The sequence below is a fragment of the Adelges cooleyi genome, unplaced genomic scaffold (genome assembly GCF_023614345.1).
Source record: "Adelges cooleyi isolate 19-005CV unplaced genomic scaffold, UGA_ACOO_1.1 ACOO_flye_CR_arks_rails_tigmint_CR_PRNA_651, whole genome shotgun sequence".
Lineage (NCBI taxonomy): Eukaryota > Metazoa > Arthropoda > Insecta > Hemiptera > Adelgidae > Adelges > Adelges cooleyi.
In genome coordinates, this window is record NW_026096352.1 from 11,665,940 (window position 1) to 11,693,774 (window position 27,835).

A 27,835-nucleotide genomic window follows, 5' to 3' on the forward strand; every position below is an offset into this window, starting at 1 on the left:
ATAGCGCTCTTTCCAAAACCTTTATTTTCCATGCTATTCGAAAAATTAATTTTCTTTCTTTTGAGTTATTTATTGTGACGTTTCGCGTATCTACTTATTACGTTGCTTCATTTTTCGTAATCTATGTTTCTGAAGGCTCTTTTAAGTTCAAATATAATAAAATTCTAATAATCCATCAAATTAAATATTGCTACAACCTACTCAAGTAGGTAGCTTTTTATCTTTGTAACAAGATGTCTGTACTTACACACCTACACTTACATATTTTATGTTATATAAGTTAAAGCATTAAGCTAATACATTGAGCTCAATGTATGTTTGACCGCCTACCTACAACGAGTATTATAGTTTTTAGGGGTTATATTTTTTATTAATACATTTTATTTGAATGATGGCTAGATTTTTAATGTTATTGTCTGTAATTTTGCTTAGTGCTTACCTAACGGAACAGGTGCATTTTCTTCAACCAGAGTACATCAAAAAACTAAATAAAGAAATATCGACATGGGAGGTAACTAACATACAAATAGTAATAATTAAAAATTGTCTAATAATTAACATTTAAAATATATTATATACTTGGTGATTCTTTTAAAGCTCTACACCAGTTTTCTATTAAAATAATTGATATTTTTCAGTTTTCTTATAGAAAACATTTTTGTTAAAGCTAAATTACAATATTGGACAATATTTTAATTTTAATTTTTTTTAGTATTTTATAGAGATTAATCAACTTTTGAAACTATTGAAACAATATTTCCCTCTCATTATCGACTTATTGTATGTTTTTTACAGATTTTAATAAAAAATTCAAAAAATGCAGGTCCCATATTGTTAAATTAGCAACATCAAATTATTTTTACAATTTTAATGTTTTTTTAGTTTTCTTATGGTTGTATTCTAATTTTTACTACATACTACTATACATACTATTTGCGAAAATCCTTTAAAATGTTATAAGTGACTGGCCAATAGGTAATTATTAGTTGGTCTCTTTTTCATCTATTGCCTTACACTGCCAACTACATGGGATCGACCAATATTAAATACCAATTGGTATACTTTAACAACAAGAAAAATAAAAAATAAATACATTTATGTTATCGGCGGTATGGTTAACAACAAGCTGTGTTTAACAAATGTTAAATAATTAGATACATTTTTTCAGTAGTGTACTTATTACGAAACGTTTTTAGGCAGGAGAAAATTTTCCTCCCGATACTCCTATCGAATATCTAAAAGGGTTATTGGGATCTCACGGTGTAGAAGCTGCAGCCAAAGGTCCATTCAAGACCAAAGATTACAATTACAATTCCTTACACCACATTCCCGAAAGTTTCGACGCCAGAAAAAAATGGAAGCGTTGTAAAACCATCGGCGTGATTCGCGACCAAGGAAATTGTGGTTCATGTTGGGTAAACATTTGTCACAAGGACACGCACATGTAACCTACAATACATCTAAACTTTTATTTTTAACAGGCTTTTGGCACTAGTGGTGCGTTTTCCGATCGGCTGTGCATTGCCACAGATGGTGAATTCGACGAACTGTTGTCGGTCGAAGAACTGACGTTCTGCTGTCATTCGTGTGGCAATGGGTGTCACGGGGGTTATCCCATTATGGCGTGGGACTACTTCAGTACGAACGGTCTCGTCACTGGTGGTGGTTATGACAGCCAACAGGTAAATTAGTATCTAATGAAGATATATAAAAGCATAAACTAGTGGCTAATTAATGAGGTATCCACTACCAAACCTAGACTAAGGACAAATATTATTAATATTAATATTTAACACATAAACTGCGCCTGCGTCTGTCGGCTATACTCGACATTCGCGTATGATTATCAATTATTGTAACACACATCTAACGTGGTATCATATAATTGTCGCGCAGTGAATGTGTTAATATACCAAACATTATTAAGGTAATAAAAATGAATAATCGAACAGCATGTTAGGATGGAATATAGATATATTTTATCAGTTAAAAATTAAGCGTACAATTGTACTAGAGGAGCAGACATGGGGAGTTTTAGTTTGAAATAAAAATAAAATCTAATAATGTTTCCATATGAAATATATGTTATTGATAGATTAATGATAATGAAAAATTAATTTAGTGACTTGTCATATTTACAAATATTAAAAATAAGTATGCAATGAGCCGGGAAAGTCTTAATTATTATTGTATGTACCCAAGAAGCGAAAAGTATTTGTTTAAGGGGATATTGTGTTATGTGTATCTACAGTTCTAAGTAGGACGTCTAAATTTAGACACAATAAACATAGTTTGTAACGAGAACATATATTTGATAGACAGGGCTGGAAGTTATTGCACTGACATAAATAAAAAATATTCTTTAGCGCCTTAATATACCAAAATATGCGCAATAATAGCATATAAGTATTGTAAAATATGCAGAGTGAAATTTCCAAAAAAAAAAAATGCACTTTAATATGCAAAAATTACAACCAAAAAAAAAAGTCGTTTATGACATGAGAAAGAACAAAGTTGTATCTTACCTGATTTAAGGTAAGATACAACTGGTTCTAAGATTTACCAAAACATATATATAAATGATACAACTTCCTAGCCATGTTTATAAGGAAATGCACTGAGCATTTGTTTATAGAACGTTTTTATTGACATTTTATTTGGAAACATGTTTGATTACCTACATTTTATTTTCGAAGTTCTATTTAATTATAAACCTTTATTTTTTCAATGGTTTTTGTCAATTAAAATTGGGCACACGAGAAAGGAGAAGGGTGAGATACCTATAGTTGATATTATTTTGTGTTTCAAACCTCTCTTTGAGATTTGAAAGCTTATTGAATTACAAGTTTTTGCTGACTAAAATATGCATTTTCTTGAAGGGATGTCTGCCATATTATGTCCCACCTTATCTTGACGACGATGTTCCGGAGGAGAGGAACCACAGATGTGTTGAAAAGTGTTACGGCAACACAACAATCGATTTCAAAGAAGACCACAGATACAGTAATATATTTTTTGTTGTTAACAGTGATACATCTTCGTTGTAACTCGACGGGTTTTTTATTTGTTTAATATAAATATAGCCAGCGACGCGTACTACCTTACACCAGACTCCATTCAAGAAGAAGTTTTGGTTTACGGTCCGGTAGAAGCGTCTTTTAAAGTCTACAACGATTTCTTCAATTACAAATCGGGTAAATGTAGATAAAAAAACTTAACTCATGTGCATTTATTTATTATAAAAAATGATTAGGTGTCTATGTAAAATCGGCAAATGCTACGTACTTGGGAGGTCATGCCGTGAAATTGATCGGATGGGGCGTGGAGAATGAAACTCCATACTGGCTGTTGGTGAACTCGTGGAATGAAAACTGGGGAGATCAGGGAACATTCAAGATCCGAAGAGGCACAAACGAATGTGGAATAGAAAACGCGATGACAGCCGGTGTGCCCATTACTGAATAAAAAATTACCGATGTCCATAACATATAATTTATATTGTATGATATACTACTTGATGAATACATAATATGTGAATTGGTTAATAATTAATGACAAAATTTAAATCAAACAGATCATTGAAATTAATTAAGGGCAAGTAAATTACCGATTAAAAAAATTGGGTACTCGCTAAAAACAAACGTTTTGCAGCATACATACATTCTGACACAATACTCAATGGTTTATTTATTCAGTTTTTAACAGTAACGAATGCAGCATTTCTTAGGGCGCATCGATCTGTCGATTTTTGATTACACCAAAATTATGTTTATTATTTTATGTCTATGATTTATGTGTTGTTTATGTAGTTTATTTTTTGATTTTAGCCAAGGCAATATCTTAAGGGTCGTTCTATGTGAAATTACCTAATGTGTGTGCAACTATTGTTAAAAAATGTATGGCATTTTTTTGGACCTAGGTGATTTAAAAAAAAAAGTTATCCAAATCACCTTGTGTTCCCTAATTTAACCCCCGATAGTGGTGTCAACATGAAACCTGCACAGTTAAAATTAAAATTAATCATACTTTAATTATATATCTATATATTTGATTTTTTTTTTAAGTTATGATCTTATCAAATTATAACTTTCCCCAGTGGGTACCAGGAAAACTTGAAGTTCCTATAACTATAAAAAAATGGCCTACAAAAAGTATAAAACTACTGGCTTACAAGTTGATTATTATAACTGTTCCAATTTGCGAGCTCAATGCCAAGTGGCTTCAAAGAAATCTCTGCACACATATACATAAAACTCAAATTAGTCTCATGCTAACCCTTCTAATTAATACATATTAATTAATCTGGATCTGTTATAATATGGTCCCCATACACTCGGTAAGACATTCAAAGAATTGAAACGGTTCAAAAACGTTTTCTTTCATTCGCTGGTTATGTTTTAAAAATTTCTTATCTAACCTTATAATCAGAAGAAAAATGCTAGACATTAGATTTATTAATAATTTAGTTCTCGGTAAGATCGATGCTAGCCGTCGACTCAGTGGGGTTACATTTCATATACCTAGGATTGTGTCCCGTAATAAACAGGCTTACGAAATCAGCACTCGTAAAACTAATTATTTATGATACGACCCTATCCAAAGAACCATGCGTATAATTAACTCGGACCCCAGTCTCCTAGATTTTTAATCCAAGTGATGGTTATTGGTTATTGTAACGAATAATGATATATAATTTGTACCTTTCCTAAAATCCGTAGGTAATGTTTTAAGTTAGTAGAGTGATCTCTGTCACTACTCACTTCTTGTGTTTTTAACTTCTTCGTGATACATTAATTTTCACCTCTTAGCGTTACTCAATAAGAACACATATTGCATGCTAAAAATTATAATTATAATAATAATAAGCTGAATAAAGTACCTTTAAAATATTTATCTATATTTGAGGTATTTTCTCGGTTTTTCAATTACAAATTACAATGACTTAAAGTTTGAATATAAACAATGACTAGAAATATTATTATATGTATCTTTAAGCCATTGTTTCTATCAATAACAATAAGTATAACATCACCAAAATAATCTTTTTTTTAGCTAGTATTATTAATATATATGTATATATATACACACGAGTATATGAGTAGGTAGTAAGTATATTAGCTATTCAAGGTGAAAAATTGAATACGTAATTCTTCCGTCAAAAACCACCTAATGTATTAAGTCTAATACAGAAATGGAGTTGTCAGATAATAGAACAATAATCAAGTTGTTTAGTTGTAAACAATATACGTACCTATCAAAATGTAACATAAGTACACTGTACACTCGTATATCAAGTGTTTCATACTATTTCGACAATTTCGAAATTGTCTTGTCGTTTAATAATCTACATTACGTGAAAAATCTTTAATACATGTATAATATTATAAGAGTACACACACTTATAATATAACATGTATACAAATTATCAACTCGAATCTCTGAAAGACATGTAATTTATTTTTAATCGTACTATTATGACCTACATTTTGTTGTTTCAATATGTTTATAAAATACTGTCAAAAAGAAGTCAAATTTATGAGCATGGTACCTAATATGTAAAATTATTGGTTCCAAACTAGTGAATAAGTCAAGTTTTCTTGATGGGTGCTTATTTTGCCAAATTTAAGAGGACGCCAAACCTCTTGTTTTTGTAGCGAAAATAATGCTTTCCTATTTCGAATGCTACGAATTCTTCAATGAACATAGACACATAAGTAATATCCTATTTGTTTTCATAATTGTAATTATTTTCTACCTTATATGCAAATGAATATTACTACTACTATACTATTATCTTTATAATAAGCTGAAATACTGGCTTTTTGGTAAATCTCCCGGATTCGATCTAATAACAGCTGAAGTAGCCCGTTATAGAGTAGTCAATTATACTCGATATCTAGTTCGGATTCCCTGAAACATATTCAACAATACACCGAATTCACAGACTTTATAGCTTGCTAGAAAACAATATCTATATATCTACTCGTATATATATTCTCTATTAGAATTCCTAGACGTCTCACTAGCGATTGAGCGGTGTAGGTACTTTTAAAAATTAAAAATATTAGCTGGTGCCCTCCAAGGGTCTGACCTACGCTCTATAACATTTATAGGTACCTCTAATCAATCAACTCGAGCAAGCTCTAATGTAGCAGAAATCAGAATACGTGGATAACAAAGCCATTTATACAACTCATAATGATCCAACGACCGTCTCGACATCAATAGAAAACCACTTGGATTGGTACTTAAGGTGACATGTCGAAATAAACGAAACCAAATCCATTTATCAACCTTTGCCTTGCATAACGAAATACCCCCACCTTAAACAACAACCTAATACCAGTTGTTGACCATATGTAGTGTGTAGGACTCTGCTTTGTTAGGTGGCTGACCTGGGCAAAACATATTCATGCGACAAAAATCAAACTAAACCTTCTAAATGCATTCTCGGCAAAACATCTAAACTTAATTAAAAATTAAAATTTTTACTATATATAATATATTCCTAAAACCGATATGGCCGTATGGCATCTAACTTTAAAGATCGTCGAAAAAAAACAAACAAACAAAATTCAAACGTTTCAATCAAAAGCCCTAACACTTCTCCAATCAAGACTTCAAACGAACTTATCTGTGATTTTTTTTTAATTTTACCACTTATGCATTACAAAAAAAAACTGTAAAGATTATGTGACTTTCAAAATTAATATTAAAAAAAAAATGTTTAAATCGGGTTTAATCTTTTAAATGGTGAAAGAATTTTATTTTTTAGATTCACAGTATCTATTTGAACAAAAAAAAAATGGTTTGGTGGATAAAAATTGTATTTTCTGCAATAAAAATAATTGGAATAGTCTGAACAAAAAAATAACAACCAAAAAGAATCATCATTACTGTATTATTAATTTCATCAATTGTTAGGTATATAATTTACTTAATTTTGATAAATATTATGATTTTCTTGTAATTGTTTGCTAATTGAAAATTTAGTAGTTTTAATCTGGAGTGCGCTGTGGATGTTTTTGTAAACTTTTTTATAGTTCAACAATTATAACACAAATCAATGTAAAATTAACTTTTGAAAAATTAAATTAATCATTATTTAAAAACGTTAACCCTTTTTCAGTCCCCTGCCTCATTACAATTTGGTGAAGATATAAACATGCGTAATTAATTAAGTATTGCATATAAACTTGTCAAATGATAGTTTGTTCAGTATATTGTTTTGTCCAAGATACTCAAAACACTGAGTCATTAAAATCATTTTTACTTGAAATATAATATTAAATTAAAAATATTTGGTATCCACTAAATTGTTTAATTTCAATTTTTTTTTCTAATATTATTTTTTTTAACCATTTTTGGTGATAAAACCTGTGATTTTTTTCTGTCAATGTTCACGTGATAAGAAATATAAAATAACCTCATAATTATTTTTACCGGTAATATACAACTCAATAAGTGGTTGTTTAGTTCCCCACATTAGAATGGAGTCTGGGACATAACGATAAAAAAATGTAAGTCCACAAATAAAAATTGGGGACTGAAAGGGTTAAAAACTTATTTAACTATGATTAATTAAATATTATAGTGAAAATTCAAACATTATGACAAAGACAACTACACCCTAGGAACTGATATGGAAATATATTTTACACATGAAAGAATTTTAACTTTATTAATTATTCATGATGAATAATTATTTTTTGATTATTTGTATAATAATAAAAACTAACACAAGCAACATGAAAAAAAATAATAGAAAAAAATAAAGCAAAAACGTTTCGTAAAAGTTTTAACAAATAATTAAAACAATAATAAAAATTGTACAAATTTAAAATATCTAGGAGAAATGAATAATGTAAAAAGAAATTATATAAGTAAAGAATGTCATTTAATAAAAATAATCACAATATATTAAAGATTTAAAAATGTCCGTCTTATGTGGTGAACTAAATAGTAATTTGTTAAATTTTGTGAGCGGCCTTTTAACTTTAAATTTGTACACTGGGCTAGAAACTTTCCAGTCCTACCTCGATAATAAATAATTATTATAATATAAAAAAAAAACATAAAATAAATAAAGTTAATCAACATGATGATTAATTATTTAGCTGGCAACAAAATTACGAGTTGCATATAGTTTTGTTAATAATAGAAAAACTATTTAAATTATTGTTAGACTAACATCAGAAATACAATTTTTATTGATGGCCTAATTAAAAAAATACAATTATTGTGGGTTTTTTTTATCAGCTAAATAATTTTAATTAATATGTTTAAACAATTCATTTACGTTATTTGTCAACTGAGTAAAAAATTCTACAGGCAAACATGCATAGAGCCAATAAACAAATAATTATTATAACATAAATGTATTTCCAAACAATAAAGTTTGTAGTGTCTGCTATTTGTTGTTTGCATGTAGTTGGCGGTGCTACGCAGTTCATAAAATTCTAAAAGTACACAACAAAATAGAATTAATAGTAAACACAGTCTTTCGTTATTAGTTATTAAGTTCTGGTAGAGTTGTGCAATTGTTTAAATCAATAAAAATTGATTGATTGGAAGACCAATATGAACAATTTTAGAATAACACATACCCATTTCTTTGGTATGTGTAATATTCTACGTAATGATCCATTGATCGTAATATAAATGATTGACTTTTCTTTAAAATGAGACATTTATCAAATGAAGTGATTAATTTTTTTACGAATTTCGATTAACAGAAAAAAATAGCACAGCCCTACTATCAGGTAAAGGACAATTAAACACTTGCCAATATTCTTAGTAAATGTAAGTTGAATATTAATTTTATGATACTATAAAAAGATACAAGATAAATGGCCTAAAATGTAAAGCTTAAATTTGTTAGCAATGGTAAGGACATCAATCATCATACACAAATTGATATACCTGGGAACAGTGGTCGATCTCTACGCAATTTTCACTATGATTAGTATCAGATGAAGACGGACATGGATTCGAGGAATTCAAACACGCTCCAATCAGTGTTTTACCCGCTTCTGATGTAATTACAGGTTGTAATTTGTGAGTGGCAAAAGTGGATACTGCACCTGTTTCAGAAACCACTAACAACATAACTTCAGTACCTTTTAGTGTGGAGAGCTCGTACGCCTGAAAACAATACAACTACAATATAAAATTGGCTAACACAAATTAATTTATTCATTTTTATACAAATAAAAGTACAAAACACTATACAAATCGTCCAAAACAAAAATTTTAAATGTTGTCAAAATTTCATTAAAAATATTTTTTAATAGTTACTTAAGGTAGAAGTCTAGGTAGAATCTGAGAATAATAATTATTATTTTAGTATAAGCCTAACTAGCTATTTATTAAGCTACACTTCAGTTAACGTGACAACAACAAACATTTACAGCTGAATGATACATGAATAAAATGATAAACATAGAGAAATACATTGGTGGACAACTTCTAAATAGATACAAAGTTTAAATAAAGTGACAGAAAAATTGAGCTGCGAGCTTACGAAAAAATACACACAAATGCATAGGTAACAGCGAGTAAGGAATGAGCAAAGAATTATAAACGCACTGTGGACAGAACAACTGAAAACTTTTCCTTTTAGAAATACATCAATAATATAACTTTTTCTTAGAAGTTTTTATATTGCTCGATAAGTTTACAGGTTGTACTTTTTATAAAGTTACTTTTTTTAGTTGCCAAGTAGGCAACTAAAGTGTGGTTTATATAAAGTAATAAAGCAAACTAATAACTGTACTATATACATAATATATAGATGTACACTTCTATCTGGGTCCCTAAGGCGTTCTTCTTGCCTAAGGGTCGTAGCAAAGTTGAGCGGGCCCACACGAGTAATAAAATAGAATTTCAGTAAATAAAATGTAGAGATTGGAATTTTAAAAATTAATATGAGAAATCAATCGCAGCAAGTGGATAGTGAAAATTAACTAACTAAGCATTGGAGCATTATGATGTGTATGTCGACTGTCCCTACCTTTTGTCACATATAATGAATTGCTTAAATAGTATAATTGGACGAGTGATAACAGTACGTCAATGTGCCCTTTATAATTTTAATTTTTAAGTTAAACTTACTTTTTTTATAAGTTCAGCTTTCCTATCGGTAAACATCAAATACTCATTTTTATTTTCAGTCTCAGTCTCACTAGCTGGTATGGTAGAATTGTCTTTCATCAACCCGTCGTGTTTAATGTCTTCATAGCATGACATATTATTATCAGGTTCAAGACCTTGGGTAATAGTACGTTTACGAACACCCTCCATATTCTTAGGGCCACAATCTAACTGTGAAAGTGTTTGTGACTAATTCATCAAATGGTTTTTCATCTCCATTCAAAACAAATGTATAATATGTACCTTGAAGCGTGTTCAATATCATTGTTTTTTTCTTCAATTTTGCCACCACCTGAAAAATATTATTTAAAACTAAATATTCAACAGTCAAGTATAAAAACAGCTGAACCGATTTTGACGCCGACAAATTCGGTGAAGGGTTACAACTTGTTGGAAAATAACTGTTTTATTTTAAAGGTAATTGAACAATATTATAACAGTTAGTTACTTACCAAAAAAAGGACTAATGGTCAATACTCAGTAGTGTAAGCAATGGAATACAAGTTAAAAGTTAAAACTGTTGATTTCTGAATGGAATGTCATGTGTTATCATACGCTTGCCGATGATTCACTCACAAGGTTAATAGCTGATAAGAGTACAATCTATTATCTATTAACCTTGATTCACTCCTACTTTAGCGCGCGCCCATCACTACTGCGACCGGTAAACCACAATGTTGCCAGATATATTATATTAGGTACCTAATTAATATTAAAACAAAAATATTTTCAAACCGAGTGTAATTAGCGCAAATGAGTAAAAATACTCGTTAATAAAAATAAAAATCTTAAAAATAATCACCAGAACAAAAGTTATTTAATTTGTCAAATTTTTGTGGGACCTCCTGAGTCCTGTATTACGAAATTAATTACTACACTCACAAGGTAGAGATGGTTATTTACAGCTTATATTGTAGCACATTTATTCATAGACTTCCTACAAATGTAATACTTTTTTAAGATATGGTAGTTTAAAGTTAAAACCTGATGCTTTGTAAATAACCTGTTTTTATCAGGAATAAAATGTTTAAAAAAGCGGAGACATAGAAAATATTTAAATTCAGTTGTGTAAGAAAACTGAAGAATAGAAGATACGTGAAAAATAAATTGTTTTTATTAAATTTCTTAAAAATCTATTCATTTTTTTTTTTAATTTTGTTAGCACTGTTTTGCAAATTGCAATGGTAAAAGGAACACACTGTTCCCCTTCTTCCTTATTGTCCTCTTCTCTATATTATGCTATATGTTTAAATATAACAAAATTTTAATAATAATCAATCAAATTAAGTACTGCTACGACCTACTCGAGTAGCTCTTTATCTTAGTAACATGATGTCTGTAATTACACACCTACACTTACATATTTGATGTAAGTTGTTGAGCTCAATGTATGTTTGACCGCATACCTACACCGAATATTATAGTTTTTAGGGGTTATATATTTTATTGATACAATTTACTATTAGTATACCTACTTGCAACGATGGCTAGACTTTTAATGTTATCGTCTGTGATTTTGCTTAGTGCTTACCTAACGGAACAGGTGCATTTTCTTCAACCAGAGTACATCAAAAAACTAAATGAAGAAATATCGACATGGAAGGTAACTAATACACAAATAGTAATAATTAAAAATCGTCTAATGATTAACATTTAACATATATATACTTGGTGATTCCTTTAAAGCCTCACGCCCAGTTTTCTCTTTAAATAATTTATAGTTTTAAGTTTTCTTATTGAAAACATTTTTGTTAATGCCAAATTACATTATTAAACAGTATTTTAATTTTTAGTTTTCTTATTGAGGAGAGTTTTGTTAATGCTAAATTACAATATTAGACAATAATTTTTTTTTTTTTTTTTTTTAGAAATCATACAATCTGTAAAATATTTAATTACAATAAGCATAAAAGATGATTTTGAGGTAAACAGATAATAATATATTGAGACAGTAGGCTTGATAGAAGGGGCCAGCCAGTGCTGGTACTTCATGACGTGTAAAATCGCAGATTAGTCAACCAATAGGTCGCGACACCACGTTCGCTTTAGGCGCCTTCTGGGGTCACCAGGGATAGTATGGACGGATAGTTCAGAGATCAGGAGGTTTTGATGGTTGAATGTTTTGGAGTGTAGGCGCTTGTAAAATGTTTTGGCAGTTTTTTGAACTGTTGGGATGGAGAGATCATTATGGAGGGTATCATTGGAGACGTAAAATGGGGCTTTTGTTATTTGGCGGAGGCTTTTGTTTTGGAAGGTTTCTATTTTATTGATGTTGGATGATTTGGCAGGTCCCCAAAGCTGGATGCCATAGGTCCAAATTGGTTTGAGGAGCAGTTTGTACATGAGGAGCTTGTTTTTGAGATTGAGGTGTTGTGATGTGAGAAGGAAACGCAATTGACGGGAGCGATTGTTTAAGATGAGACGTTTGGCATGGATATGAGTTACCCAAGTAAGGCGGCGGTCTAGGTGTAGGCCCAGGTATCTGACATTTTGAGCGGTTGGAATGGGTATGTTATTGAGGTAGATATGTGGGCAGTCTGTCCGTTTTAGAGTAAATGTGCAGTGGATGGATTTAGACTCGTTAATTTTTAATCCCTATTCTTTATACCAAGTTAATAACAGGTTGAGGTGGTTTTGGATAAAGTTTGAGGCCGTTTCAGGGTCGGCATGGAGGGCTAGCAGAGCTTTATCGTCAGCAAAGTCACCGGTAGTGGTGTATGGTGTAGTGGGTTGATCCGAGGTGAAAAGATTAAATAACAAAGGTGCTGCGACAGCTCCTTGAGGAACACCATCACGAATGGGGGATATTTCAGAAAAGGAAGAACCTGATCGTACAGTAAAGTGTCTATTTTCCAAGTAAGATTTAAATAATAGGTAGAAATATGGGGGAAGAAAAGATTTTAGTTTGAAGAGGAGACCATCGTGCCACACTTTGTCAAAGGCTTGTGTCATATCCAAAAATGCACCCGTGCATACTAGCTTTTTCTCTAGTGTGTAGGATATTTTGTCAGCTAAGTGGTGTACTTGGAGAATAGTTGAGTGGTTGTGTGAGACAATATTTAAATTTTTAATGTTTTTAGTATTTCCTAAAGATCTATCAACTTTTAAAACTATTGAAACAATAATTTGTTGAATTAGCGTTATTCAGGTCAACATAAAATAATTATTATATAATTTTAATGTTTTATTTATTTTCTTATGGTTATATTCTAGGTACTACATACTTCTATTTGCGAAAATCCTTTAAAATGTTATAAGTAAATAGGTAATTATTAATTGGTCTCTTTTTCATCTATCGCCTTGCACTCCCTACTACACGTGGTCGGCCAATATTAAATACTAATTGGTATAATTAAACAATAATAATAAAGAAAAATAAATTTATTGTATCGGCAGTATGGTTAACAAACTGTGTTAAAAAACAAATATTAAATAATGAGCTACATTTTTCCAGAAGTGTACTTATTACGAAACGTTTTTAGGCAGGAGAAAATTTTCCTCCCGATACTCCTATCGAATATTTAAAAGGGTTATTGGGATCTCGACGTGAAGGAGCTGCAGCCAAAGGTACATTCAAGACCCAAGATTCAAACTACAATTCCTTATTCCACATTCCCGAAAATTTCGACGCTAAGAAAAAAATGGAAGCGTTGTAAAACCATCGGCGTGATTCGCGACCAAGGAAATTGTGGTTCATGTTGGGTAAATATTTGTCACAAGGACACGCACTTATCTACAGCTAACTCTTTATTTCCAACAGGCTTTTGGCACTACTAGTGCGTTTTCCGATCGGTTGTGCATTGCCACAGACGGTGAATTCAACGAACTGTTGTCGGCCGAAGAACTGACGTTCTGCTGTCATTCGTGTGGCGATGGGTGTGACGGGGGATATCCCATTATGGCGTGGGACTACTTCAGTATGAATGGTCTCGTCACCGGTGGGGGCTATGACAGCAAACAGGTAAATTAGTATCTAATGCAATATACTATCTATAGCATGGAATATAGATATATTTTATCAGTTAAAAATTAAGCGTACAATAGTACTAGAGGTCACACTGGAGCAGACATGGGGAGTTTTAATTTGAAATAAAAATAAAATCTAATGTTACCTTATGAAATATATGTTATTTATAAATTTATAAGGATATTTAACGATAAATTATAAATAAATTTTGTGACTGGTCATGTTGGCAAGTGTTAAAAATATGTATGCAATGAGACGGGACAGTCTTAATTATTATGGTTTAACTCCTAGCCAAGTACTTAAGTAACGAAAAAGAGTAGAACGAATGTGTAAGGGGATAGTGTGAATTTAAAGCATGACGTCTAAATGTAGACACAGTGAACAAAGTTTTGTAATGTGAAAGTATATTTGATAGACAGGGCTCGGAAGTTATTGCACTAACATAAATAAAAGCGCTTCAATATACCAAAATATGCGCAATAAACAGCATCTAAGTATTGAAGAATACGCCAAATAAAATTTCAAAAAAAAAAAAATGTCTTTTTATGTCAACAGAAAATTGTGAAACAAAGTTGTAGATAATTAAAATCAATTACCGTATATGTTCTAAGATTTACTAAAACAACATTATAAATGATTCAACTTCGGAGCCGTGTTATAAGAAAATGCACTGAACATTTGTTTATAAAATGATTAGAAACGAAATATCGGAGGATCTGTCAAAAACCCTCGGACCTCAACCCATCAACAAGCTTATTAATTTTATAACCCAAACCGAATTAAGCAGTTATCTATAAAAATGTACTGTTTCTACACAATGTTTCGCTTTTCAATATTTAATTAATGTAGGCAAATGTATTGTATTGTAATTTATGTAAATATAATTTAATGTAACCCAATGGCCGTTGTCACCGAGGGAAAAAAAAAAAAATGATTTGACTGACATTTTATTTGGAAACATTTTTTATTATATTTTATTTTCGAAGTACCATTTAAATAAAAACGTGTATTTTTTCAATTCATTTTGTCAATTAAAATTGGGTACATGAGAAAGGAGAAGGACGGGACACTTATAGTTAATATTATTTTGTGTCTAAAACCTCTCTTTGATATTTGTAAGCTAATTATATTATAAGTTTTTGCTGACTACAATTTGCACTTTCTTGAAGGGATGTCTGCCATATTATGTTATTATGTCCCACCTTGTCTTCACGGTGTTCCGGAAGAACAAGAAGGTTCTTGTCGGAGTCAACCGATGGAGAGGAACCACAGGTGCGTTAAAAAGTGTTACGGAAACACAACAATCGATTACAAAGAAGACCACAGATACAGTAATATATTTTTTGTGTTATACATCTTCGTTGTAACTCGACGGGTTTTTTATTTGTTTAATATAAATATAGCCAGCGACGCGTACTACCTTACACCAGACTCCATTCAAGAAGAAGTTTTGGTTTACGGTCCGGTAGAAGTGTCATTTAACGTCTATGACGATTTTATCAATTACAAATCGGGTAAATGTACATAAAAACCTTAACACATGCGTACTAATTTATTATAAAAAATGATTAGGAGTCTATCAAAAATCGAAAAATGCTTCGTATTTGGGAGGTCATGCCGTGAAATTGATCGGATGGGGTGTGGAGAATGAAACTCCATACTGGCTGTTGGTGAACTCGTGGAATGAAAACTGGGGAGATCAGGGAACGTTCAAGATCCGAAGAGGCACAGACGAATGTGGAATCGACTACTCGATGACAGCCGGTGTGCCCACCGTTACTGGTTAAAAAATTACCGATGTGCATATAATAACTAATATTATTTATCTTTATAATAATTAACTTTATGAATACATAATATAAAAAATGGTTTCAATAATAAATAACAACATTTAAATCTAACAGTAAATACAGTTGAAGTTAATTAAGGGCCAGTAAAATACCAAGTAAAAAAATTGAGTACTGGCCAAAAACAAACGTTTTGCAGCATACGTTCTGACACAATTTTCAATGATTAATTTATTCAGTTTTTTAACAATATTTTTTTAACAGTAACGAGTGCAGCATTTCTTAGGGCGCATCGATCTGTCGATATTTGATTACACCAAAATTATGTTTATCGTTCTATGTCTATGATTTACATATGTGTTGTCGATGTAGTTTATTATGTTTATTTTATGATATGAGCCAAGGTAATATCTTAAGGGTCGTTCCATGTGCAATACATATATTTATATATAAATGTATGATGTAGTAATTACTATAAAGGAGTCGGTCTTATGATTAAAAAGTTACCGTGAGTCTAGAGTTTGAACGTTCTATTGCTTAGGTGCAACAGCAAAACCTTTTTCTTTATTTAATCTTTTGACCGCAGTTTTGGGAAATAAAATTTATAAATTATACTGAAGATAAATCTAATATTAGTTTACTTTTAATAATTTAGATCTTGGTTTTTAGCTTCGATAGCTGAGAAAGTATTGTGTTTACACTGATGGGTTATTATTATTATATTTTTTATTTTTTTATTTTTGTGCTGTAGTCTGTACCTACGATATCTTTTAAATCATTGAATCGATTTCTTCGAGTAGAAATCGTACCTGTATTTTATTAGACTAAACATTTTAAATGTACATCATTTCCCCTTCAAAATCGAGGAAAACACCCGAAAAATGTTCTTTTTTTTTACTTAAAATTACGGCGCAACAAAAATTTGTTCAAAATAGTTAAATTAGTATCAAATGTTGATAGAATATTCTTGAGACATAGTACTACCGACATAACTTGACAATCTAAACAACTATCGTACATCCTATCTCAAAGAATGGAATTGTTTTCTTTCTTTCGGTTTTTCATTCAAAGTTTTAGGGGTTTATGTATGAAAATTAGAGCTAAAGGTAGACCACGAATGGGGCTATAACATATACAATTTCCTCAAAAATCTGTAGTCAAACATGTCTTTTTATTAAGAGAATGTCCGCGCAGCCCATTTTAAGGAGTAAAGTATAGGCAATTTTTTAAAAAAAACTTAACTTAAAGGTTAAACTGTGATGTGTAATTATTAGTTCAGTAGTTTGGACTATTTTTGGTAGTTACATTATTTTTCGGACTCTTACAGCAACCGCAACAGCGATTTAAAAAAATGTTTCCATAAAAATGTAGTTTTTTAGATCCAAAAATACGGCTTACTGAGTGGTTTTAGAACAAAAAACCATACAATCAAAATTAAAGAAAACAGCTTTATCGAGGGCACCTTGAAGCTTTTTTTTTGTTATTTTGAATAGGATAGGTTAGGTTAATTTTTTTTTAAATAATACAATTTTTGTCAATTTTAAACCCTGCAACTTCTAAAAAAATGAGTTTTTCGAAAAAATGGCTTCGAGGTGCCCTTCAAAATATTGTTTTCTTTAGATATTCTTAGGTATTTTTGCATTAATATCAATTAAGAGCCATTAATTTTCAATTAAAGTAAACATGTTTTAGTGCCGGTAAATCGCTGCGCTGACATCCTCTTAAGGAAAAACCAAAAATTAGGGAATAATTACAGATTGACCGTAGTCAGTTTATAGGTTGCTACTTGTGGTTTATACATACTACTCACATTCTCATCGAAGCGTTTATTTAAAAATGATTTTATCACTTTCAGTTATAATAATTACTGTAGACCTGTGACCTCTCCATACCCACTATGCACTGTATTGCTTAACACTTGACCAGTTTATGAATTAAGCATTAAACATCATTATCAAATGTACTCACTTAGGAGTTATGTGTGTGATGGGAAAAAGAGAACTCAGAAAAAAAGAAAAAGGTTCAGATCCCCTCTCGAAAAAGTCAACTAATCAAAGTAGTGGTATCTACATTGCGGACAAGTCTGTTTTATGCCTCATTCCGGAAGGTTATTCACAAACTGGCCAAGTGTTAAGCAATACAAATAAAAGAGCAGTGTTGCTCATGAAAGTAGGAGTGAAGTGTGGTTATGAACTAAAGAAATAGCAGACTTGGCCACAATGTAGATATTGGAATTTGGCCTTTTTTCACTGTTAGGTTTTTGTTGGGGATTGAGTTCAATCAGAACTAATTGACACACGACAAGTAATACATTTAAGTTATACTATATAGCAATTATGTAGAATATGAAATAGGGTAGATAGAGTTATCTATTCTGTGGTAGATGTGCCAGTTTTAAACACGGTGCCAATCGACAATAGTAGCTCTTTTGATATGTTTATTGATGGATTTGCTTAAGCTGAATTTGTTTCAGAAAACGGGGTTAAAATAGCAAAGGAAATATATTTTTATTCTTCAGATGAATGATATGAAATGTTACAAAATTGTATACGATGACACTTTATTATCTGCTAATGCCTTTTACAACCGTTTTAAAGCAAATATTATTCTTTTTCATTTTTTAAGATAGGTACCTTTATTTATTTTTCGACGGTAACTTGTTGAATTTTCAACTATATGTTTTTAAAATATTAATTAAATTAGTTTATAAAGTGTGTAATTAAATATATGAATGCGTTATAACCACTATCAATGTCAAAAGTGACACATTGACATGATACCTATCGTGTGGAGTGTTTAATATTTCAAACAGAAATTCAAGTATTTTTTCTTAATGTAAGAATAATAATAATATTGTCAGATTTAAGTATTAAGTTTATTAAAAGATAAATAATATGAGTGGTAGATGACGTGATAAGCATAGTTCTAGGAATTTGAGCATATAAAACGCCTTTAAAGGAATAATCTAATAATAATATTACATTATAGATTTCAATTCCCAAAATTTTAGATTATATAAATGTCATTGATTTAATAATAATTCATATATACAGGGCGTCCCACAACAATTTGTCAAATGAAATAACTTTTGTTCCAATGAATATTTTTTAAGGTTTTAGTTTCTGATACTGTGCTTGGTTTAAACTTTACTGGTTATGATAAAACTTGATTTATACTCTACAGGTTTAAACTATACTATTTTGGAATGTACTGGTTACGGTTGTGTTGGGTTACACTGTGCTTGGCTTAAAATATGCTGGATTAAACTGTACTTGGTTACAGGTTATAAATATATATTTCGTATGGCATTATATGAGCAACCCATTTTATCTTAATAGCTAAGTTTAAAAACAATAGTTAATGATAATATTTAGCACAAATAAATAAACAAATAATTGAATAAAATTTAAAAATTTAAAAAAAAAATTGGTAGTTATGATTTAAAAAGTCGAATATTTTTGTCAATTGTAATTATAATATAACATCCAGGTTCTCCATCCACTTAACTGCTTCTTTTCTCACTTGATGTATGGTGAACATATATGGTACCGGTGAATGCTCGGAGTGGGCATTCGTTAATGATGTGCCATTTAAGTGATGTAGATTTTGTCAGTCTGCCTGTTGTCCGAATTGTTATATTAAGTGGTTTATCTATTTTATTCATGTGTGTACTCTGTTAAGCCAGATAGGTAAACAGTATTCTGCTGTCGAGTAAACAAGAGATAGAGCACTTCTACGCAATATGTTTGCATCTGCTCCCCATGTTGAGCCAGCCAGCTTAGCTATAATGTTCTGATGTGTCTTAACTTTTAATGACAATCTGTCTAAGTATTTTTATACGTAACAGTCATATCTAATACTACGCCTATAATTACCTAAGGTGCTGACTATTTTTTATTTCCTACCCATTAAAATGGACACTTATTTTATGGCTCACCATTCTATTATTCAGTTGAAACACAATCACTTCAGTTTTTGACGTGTTAGATTTAAGTCTCCATTGTTTAAAATATGAGTTTAGCTCTCTAAGGACACTTGTCAATGTATTTTCAATATCCTCAAAAACATTACTCTTTGTGGCCAATGTAATATCATCTGCATACATTTTCTTGACCTTGTTAAAGGGAGATCCTTTGTGTATAGGTTAAACAATAATGGGGAACCTTGTGGTAACTCGTTATTTAGTAATCTCATCTTACTTTTTCCCTCTCTTATGTACACTATTATTTTTCTACTACTAAGCATGTTGTTAAGCATCGTGTATACTGTATAGCGTCTTACATGGGAACACATCAAGAAACTTTGATAGCAGCCCTTTCCGCCATACCGTATCGTACGCAGATGATTGGTCAATATAATAGCCACGGCAGTTTTTTGCTTGTTATTATATCCATTTTCAATATGGGTTGTGACTTGTGAGCGCAACTATGTGGTCACAGAATTTTCTACGTAGGCTAAACCTGCCTGTGCTTGTGGAAAAGTCTTGTCAATATTTTCTGAAATGCGATTATATAATAAACTCTCTAGAAGTTTATAACATGTGCTGAAAAGTGAGATACGTCTATAGCTCTTTACATAAAATATTTTGGTAATCGTCCTGTGTGTAGGATGCCAGTAAAGAAGTTCTAGAGCCACTTTATTGTATTTGGACCACAGTGTTTGAGAAAGTCTGGGTGAATGCCATCTAATCCTACCGCTTCACTATGTTTCACGCTTTTTAATGCAGTTTGCACCTCTTAATTCTGAACTTCTCTGCCCACCTGGACCTTTCTTCTGCATTTGATTTCTTAATCTTTAGGCTCACAGTTACTTCTCTAACTGATTTTTTATCCAGCGGAACTTTGCTCATTTCCACTATTCGGTTTCGGTCATTTTTTTTTCTTGGTAGTGATACAATTAAAAAAATTATTATCTGTTATTTGTTTTATATATTTCAGTTATCTAATGGTTGAACTATAGTTTTTGAAGGGCTTCGTAGAAAACCTTCTAGAAGTATTTAGATTACTCATCGGGTACCTATCACAGTTCATACCTAATCTTTCAAACACTTTTTGGTTTTACTAATTATAAATCGTACAAATCTATATCTATAAAAAGATACTTCAAATTACCAAAAGTATTGGGCTTAATTTTTAGTGTCCTGTAGTTCTTGTTGGGTTTGGTTCCAATTTTCGAAGAAGGTTCCTCGCTTCTCTGCTAGATCGTTTGAAGTTTAATTTTTCCATAGTTTCAGCCCATCTATCCTTGCGTGATTTGGCCAATGATAACAAGAGTTTGTCTGCAATTTTAGTTTTGTTGTTTTTCTGATATTCGCTATAGAGGCTATCACTGTACTTGGTTTATACTGTATTGGTATACTGCCCTCCTAAGCAAAAATGCCGTAATTAGAAAAAAAAAATTAAAAAACCGATTAAACCTAGTAAGAAACCATTTTATTTTGTTTAAACGGGTTTAAATTTTTTTTTTCGAGTTACGCCATTTTTGTTTAGGAGGGCAGTATAAATGGAAATTGATTTATACTTTACAGTGTAATAAAATATATTACACAGTACTTTTATACAATAATTATTATCATGTTATTAGCAATATACGAAGCGCGCGTCGTGTGTATAGTATCCCATAGGATAATTATCTATTCTCCTTGACACTTTATTACACATGGAACCGTACATCTTAAAACAACAATAAACTAATTAAGAGGGGATTGTCTTTTAATGATACGCTGTCCGAATCTGATCGAACTTACACGATTCTTAACGATCTTTAATGACCCAAAAGAGAGGCATATAACCAGCTTCCGGACCAGAGGAGTGCCAGTGAGTAATCCTTCCTTAGCCTGAAACTTTACTTTCAACACCATCTACACCTGTTCGGGTAGCTACTTTTGTAGTCCGACGTGGGATGAGTACTCTAATTATTCCATTCCTATTTCGCACATCTACGCCTGTTCGGGTAGCTACTTTAGTAGTCCGACGTGGGATGTGCACTTTTTCCTGCTCATATGTTGACGCCTAAAGGGTATCTATTTATAGTCCTTTATGCTTCATATGAACATTCTTAAATATCCATCACATATCCTTTACATATTTCCTTTATACGAGATCTATATCATACACGTGTCGCATTCACTTAAAATATAAAAGTACCGTTGTTTATTTATTTACTACATTCAACTATTATCCTAATGAACCAATCACCAAAGTACATAAATCAATTCTAATGATTTAACTGGCCTGGCTATATTGTATGAGGTTAATTTAACCAGCGAGCAGTATAGACTGTTATAATAATCTCTTGGTGTTGCTACTACTAGTAAGCGTTAAATTATTATTATATACGCTACAAAACTGTACATAGAATTGTACTCTGTCGAGATAGGTTGATAATAAGGGTAGCGTTATAACGCGAGCACATAAAACACGTTATTAGTGTCTGTGGTTATACACCGGTCTTAGTTGCGTATACATACATATATATTCATATTAAATAAACGTCGAATACATCTTGACAGCATCACACCAGCATAAAATACACACGCTAAAAAATTAAATATTATCTCCACACAAAGGTTTTTTTTTTTATTTATTATATTTTAATTGTTTCAACATAATCTTGTTTTTACAATATATTAATTAATAAGTTACATAATTAGGTAGGCATAATAGAGTAATAAAATAATTTATAAATTATTTTAATTTAGCAAATTGTACATAAATTATGAGTTGTTTTAATTAGGTCATTAATCTGATGATACCGATGATGAAGATGACGATGATGATTCTGGAGGTAGTAAGATATCTTGTGGGAGACGTGGCTTTAGTCGGCGGTTTTTGGTTCTTTTCCCAATTTTGAAGTGAAGGGCTCCTTCTATTGTGTTTAGTTTCGAATGAAATTTTTTAAATTGTTCATTTATCCATGTGGTTAGGTATGGTATTCCAGTGTCGTTGTGTGTTTCGCATATACCATGGGGCTTTAAGAGCTATTCTGAGAAATTTGTTTTGTATCGTTTGTAATTTTTGTTTGGGATGCGGCTGTCCATATAGGGCATGCATATGTTATTAAAGGTCTTATAATTGAAGTGTATATTAGAAGTGAGCATTTGATCTGAAGTGTAGAGCTGTAATTAATTAGGGGGTATAAGATTTTCAATCGTGTGTAGGCTTGGTTTAATTTTTTATTTATGTGCATTTTCCATGTTAATTTTTCATCAAGGTAAACTCCAAGATATTTAATTGATTGATCTTTATAATTCCATAATATAGGCTGATTTTTGATTTTTAATTAAGGTGGATTTGTATATTTCTTTAAGGTAAATATTTTCGTTTCGCTCTTAGTTGGGTTAAGAGCGAGTTTTCATTTTGTAAACCAGTCTGAAATTTGTTCTAAAGAAATTTGTAGATCTGATATTGAGTTTTCAAGATTTTTATGTTGATCTCCACACAAAGGTAAGACATTATAATAATAATAACTACGTAATGATAAAAAGAGGTATAGCGGAAGACTAATATAATAATACATATGCATACCCCGCTCACTTATATACACATATAAAAATTATCTACTCACCTTACCTTTACCCCCTTCCGATTACCGTATTTTTTATTCATTACAACAGGTTTAAACTATACTAGTTTGGAGTGTACTGGTTATAGTTGAGTTAGTTAACACTGTGCTTGGTTTGAACTATACTGATATAGACTGTACTTGTTTTTTTAAAAAAAATAATTTGTACTCATTTGCCTTATAAACATTATGATTTTTATAGTTTTGGTTAATTTATTTTAAAGCTATTAAACGTTAAAATATAAAACAGGAGAAGGAGTGCTGTAGAGTAAGCGTGGTATTTTTATCTACACGCATTACTCTACCGCACTACGGCTTCCATTCTACACATTAAACTTAAATAACTTTAAAAGTAATTATCCAAAACTGGATGTCCACCATTTAAAATTGTCAGCAAATTATTCTTAATAAAATGGCTATCTTAAATTTAAAAAAAATAAATTAACCAAAAAAATTAGAAAATTATTAAACAAACTAAAAGTTATGAATATTATAAACCGCGCTAATTACGAGTATAAAAATAAATTTTGAAAAGAAAAATCTTAAAAATATTCACCAGAACAAAAGTTATTTAATTTGTCAAATCTTTGTGAGACATTCTGTATTACAAAATTAATTACCACGCTCACAAGGTAGAGATAACTAAAGCTTTTATTGTAACATATTTATCCATAGACTAATTCCTACAAATGTAATACTTTTTTAAGATATAGTTTGAAGTTAAAACTTGATTCTTTATAAATAACCTGTTTTAATCAGGAATAAAATGTTAAATGAAGCGGAGACGTTAAAGTATTTCATATCAGTGGTGTAAGAAAACTAAAGAGTAGAAGACGTAAAAATAAAGTGTTTTTATACAATTTCTTAAAAAGCTATTCATTTTTTTAAATTTTTGTTAGCAATTTGTTTTGCAAATTGCAATGGTAAAAGGAATAATGACAATGTATCTTTCCCTTCTTCCTTTTTGTACTCTTCTCTATATGCTAGGTAGTCAAGAACTGAAAATTCGTTCGAGTTAAAACTAAGTAAAATAATTAATTTGAAGATCAAAAGACAAAATTTTTAATCGTACTATGAGTTATTGTAACCTACTTAATACGTTTCTTAATGCTTACAAGTTTGCTTAATCTATGTTGATAAGTTTCTGAAGACTCTTATATGTTAAAATATAACAAAATTTTAATAATAATCAATCAAATTAAGTACTGCTACATCCTACTCGATTAAGTAGCTTTTTATCTTTGTAACAAGATGTCTGTACTTACACACCTACATTTAAATATTTGATGTTATATAAATCAAAAAATGTATCAGTGTTGAGCTCAATGTATGTTTGACCGCCTACCTACACCGAATATTTTAGTTTTTATTGATACAATTTACTTTTAGTCTTTGTTTTTTATTACTACTTGAACGATGGCTAGACTTTTAATGTTATCGTCTGTGATTTTGCTTAGTGCTTACTTAACGGAACAGGTGCATTTTCTTCAACCAGAGTACATCAATAAACTAAATGAAGAAATATCGACATGGGAGGTAACTAACATACGAATAGTAATAATTAAAAATCGTCTAATGATTAACATTTAAAATATATGTACTTGGTGATTCCTTTAAAGCCTCACGCCCAGTTTTCCCTTTAAATAGTTTATATTTTTTAGTTTTCTTATTGAAAACATTTTTGTTAATGCCAAATTACATTATTATACAATATTTTAATTTTTAATGTTTTTAGTATTTCCTAAAGATTTATCAACTTTTAAAACTATTGAAACAATAATTTGTTGAATTAGCGTTATTCAGGTCAACATAAAATAATTATTATATTATTTTAATGTTCTATTTATTTTCTTATGGTTATATTCTACTACATACTACTATTTGCGAAAATCATTTAAAATGTTATAAGTAAAAAGGTAATTATTAGATGGTCTCTTTTTTTTATCTATCGCCTTACACTCCCAACTACATGGGATCGACGAATATAAAATACTAATTAGTTTAATTCAACAATAATAATAAAAAATAAATACATTTATGTTATCGGCGGTATCGTGAACAACAAACTGTGTTTAACAAATGGTAAATAATAAGCTACATTTTTTCAGTAGTGTACTTATTACGAAACGTTTTTAGGCAGGAGAAAATTTTCCTCCCGATACTCCTATCGAATATTTAAAAGGTTTATTGGGATCTCACGGTGTAGAAGCGGCAGCTAAAGGTCCATTCAAGACCCAAGATTCAAACTACAATTCCTTATTCCACATTCCCGAAAATTTCGACGCCAGAAAAAAATGGAAGCGTTGTAAAACCATCGGCATGATTCTCGACCAAGGAAATTGTGGTTCATGTTGGGTAAATATTTGTCACGAGGACACACACATGCCTACAATACCTACATTTAAATCTTTATTTTTAACAGGCTATGGGCACTAGTAGTGCGTTTTCCGATCGGCTGTGCATTGCCACAGACGGTGAATTCAACGAACTGTTGTCAGCTGAAGAACTGACGTTCTGCTGTTTTCAGTGTGGCTATGGGTGTTGGGGAGGATATCCCATTAGGGCATGGGAGTACTTCAGAACGAATGGTCTCGTCACCGGTGGTAGCTATGACAGTCAACAGGTAAACTAGTATCTAATGAAGATATATAAATGCTTAAACTAGTGGCTAATTAATAAAATGTCCACTATCAAACCTAGACTAATGACTTAAAATTTTTAATTTTAATATTTTATATGCTAAACATCATTAAGGTAACCAAAATTAATAATCGATCAACGTGTTAGAATGGAATATAGATATATTTTATCAGTTAAAAATGAATCGTACAATCGTACTAGAGTTCACACGGAGGCACACATGGGGAGTTTTAATTTGAAATAAAAATAAAATCTAATGTTTCCATATGAAATATATGTTATTGATAGATTTATAAGGTTAATTACCGATAAATTATAAATAAATGTAGTGACTCTTCATATTTGGAATATTCGAATAATTTGAATCTTTAAAAATTAGGTATTCGAATCCTTCAAAGATTCGAATCCAAATTAGAACACTAGTCCAAATGTAGACACAATGAACGTAGTTTGTAACGTGAAAATATATTTGTTAGACAAGAATCGGAAGTTATTGCACTAACATTAATACAAAATATTATTTAGGGCTTTAATATACAAAAATATGTGCAATAAATAGCATCTAGGTATTGTAAAGTATACAAAAAAAAAATATCTTATGACACCAGGAATTTGTGAAACAAAGTTGTATCTTACAATAAATAGAACATATCCGGTACTAGGTACCGGATATGTTCTTAGATTTACCAAAACAACATTATAAATGATGCAACTTCCGAGCCGTGTTATAAGGAAATGCTTTGAACATTTGTTTATAAAATGATTTGACTATAATTTTATTTGGAAACATTTTTTATTACAATTTATTTTCGAAGTACCATTTAAATACAAACGAGTATTTTTTCTATTGATTTTGTCAATTAAAATTGGGTACATAAGAAAGAAGAAGGGAGACACTGAACGTTAATATTATTTTGTGTCAACTTCTCTTTGAAATTATATTATAAGTTTTTGCTGACTACAAAATGCATTTTCTTGAAGGGATGTCTGCCATATTATGTCCCACCTTATCTTGACGAAGATGTTCCGACGGAGATGAACCACAGATGTGTTGAAAAGTGTTACGGCAACACAACAATCGATTTTAAAGAAGACCATAGATACAGTAATATATTATTTTTTGTTAACAACAGTAATACATTTTCATTGTAATTCGACGGGTTTTTTCTTTGTTAAATATAAATATAGCTAGCGACGCGTACTTCCTTAAACCAGACAGCATTCAAGAAGACGTTTTGGTTTACGGCCCGGTAGAAGCGTCTTTTAAAGTCTACGACGATTTCTACAATTACAAATCGGGTAAATGTAGATAAAAAAACTTAAATCATGTGCATTTATTTATCATAAAAATGATTAGGTGTCTATATAAAATCGGAAAATGCTTCGTTCTTGGGAGGTCATGCCGTGAAATTGATCGGATGGGGCGTAGAAAATGAAACTCCATACTGGCTGTTGGTGAACTCGTGGAATGAAAACTGGGGAGATCAGGGAACGTTCAAGATCCGAAGAGGCACAAACGAATGTGGAATCGACAAATCGATGACAGCCGGTGTGCCCGTTATTGACTAAAAAATTACCAATGTGCATACAATATTATTTATATTGTATGATAAATAACTTAATGAATACATAATGTGTAAAATGGTTTCAATAATAAATGACAACATTTAAATCTAACAGTAAATACAGTTGAAATTAATTAAGGGCCAGTCAAATACCAAGTAAA

At 30.8% G+C, this 27,835-nt stretch overlaps 2 protein-coding genes and 1 pseudogene across 3 annotated transcripts; 2 read left to right on the top strand and 1 right to left on the bottom strand.

Moving 5' to 3' along the window:
* Nucleotides 1–280: 280 nt before the first annotated feature.
* On the top strand, nucleotides 281–27,793 carry LOC126844149 (cathepsin B-like). 2 transcript variants are annotated; one of them, XM_050582046.1, is made up of 7 exons: nucleotides 281–511; nucleotides 1,197–1,415; nucleotides 1,482–1,682; nucleotides 2,880–3,003; nucleotides 3,084–3,194; nucleotides 3,254–3,292; nucleotides 27,506–27,793. In XM_050582046.1, the coding sequence occupies exons 1-7, from the start codon at nucleotides 389–391 to the stop codon at nucleotides 27,676–27,678; spliced, it is 990 nt and encodes a 329-aa protein (XP_050438003.1). In that variant the 5' UTR covers nucleotides 281–388; the 3' UTR covers nucleotides 27,679–27,793. The 2 variants fall into 2 exon arrangements, with proteins under 2 accessions (XP_050438003.1, XP_050438004.1); XM_050582047.1 differs by lacking the exons at nucleotides 281–511; nucleotides 1,197–1,415; nucleotides 1,482–1,682; ... (1 more) ...; nucleotides 3,084–3,194; nucleotides 3,254–3,292 and adding exons at nucleotides 24,770–25,005; nucleotides 25,606–25,824; nucleotides 25,892–26,092; nucleotides 27,091–27,214; nucleotides 27,298–27,408 and having other exon boundaries at nucleotides 27,467–27,793.
* LOC126844152 (uncharacterized) lies at nucleotides 7,757–10,726 on the bottom strand. Its single transcript, XM_050582050.1, has 5 exons — nucleotides 10,605–10,726; nucleotides 10,396–10,444; nucleotides 10,114–10,323; nucleotides 8,923–9,144; nucleotides 7,757–8,459 (listed from the first exon to the last, which is right to left on the bottom strand). The coding sequence occupies exons 3-5, from the start codon at nucleotides 10,300–10,302 to the stop codon at nucleotides 8,301–8,303; spliced, it is 570 nt and encodes a 189-aa protein (XP_050438007.1). The 5' UTR covers nucleotides 10,303–10,323; nucleotides 10,396–10,444; nucleotides 10,605–10,726; the 3' UTR covers nucleotides 7,757–8,300.
* LOC126844143 (cathepsin B-like) lies at nucleotides 11,531–16,317 on the top strand (annotated as a pseudogene).
* Nucleotides 27,794–27,835: the final 42 nt, after the last annotated feature.

What these genes read in the sequence shown, in the direction of transcription:
- LOC126844149 (XM_050582046.1), top strand. Translation starts at nt 389, where the DNA reads ATGATGGCTAGATTTTTAATGTTATTGTCTGTAATTTTGCTTAGTGCT. An exon ending in GAAATTGTGGTTCATGTTGG is followed by an intron (nt 1,416 to 1,481) that starts GTAAACATTTGT and finishes TATTTTTAACAG; the next exon opens with GCTTTTGGCACTAGTGGTGC. An exon ending in TTTCTTCAATTACAAATCGG is followed by an intron (nt 3,195 to 3,253) that starts GTAAATGTAGAT and finishes AAAAATGATTAG; the next exon opens with GTGTCTATGTAAAATCGGCA.
- LOC126844152 (XM_050582050.1), bottom strand. Translation starts at nt 10,302, where the DNA reads ATGGAGGGTGTTCGTAAACGTACTATTACCCAAGGTCTTGAACCTGAT. An exon ending in AAGCTGAACTTATAAAAAAA is followed by an intron (nt 9,145 to 10,113) that starts GTAAGTTTAACT and finishes TATTGTTTTCAG; the next exon opens with GCGTACGAGCTCTCCACACT. An exon ending in AGATCGACCACTGTTCCCAG is followed by an intron (nt 8,460 to 8,922) that starts GTATATCAATTT and finishes GTGTACTTTTAG; the next exon opens with AATTTTATGAACTGCGTAGC.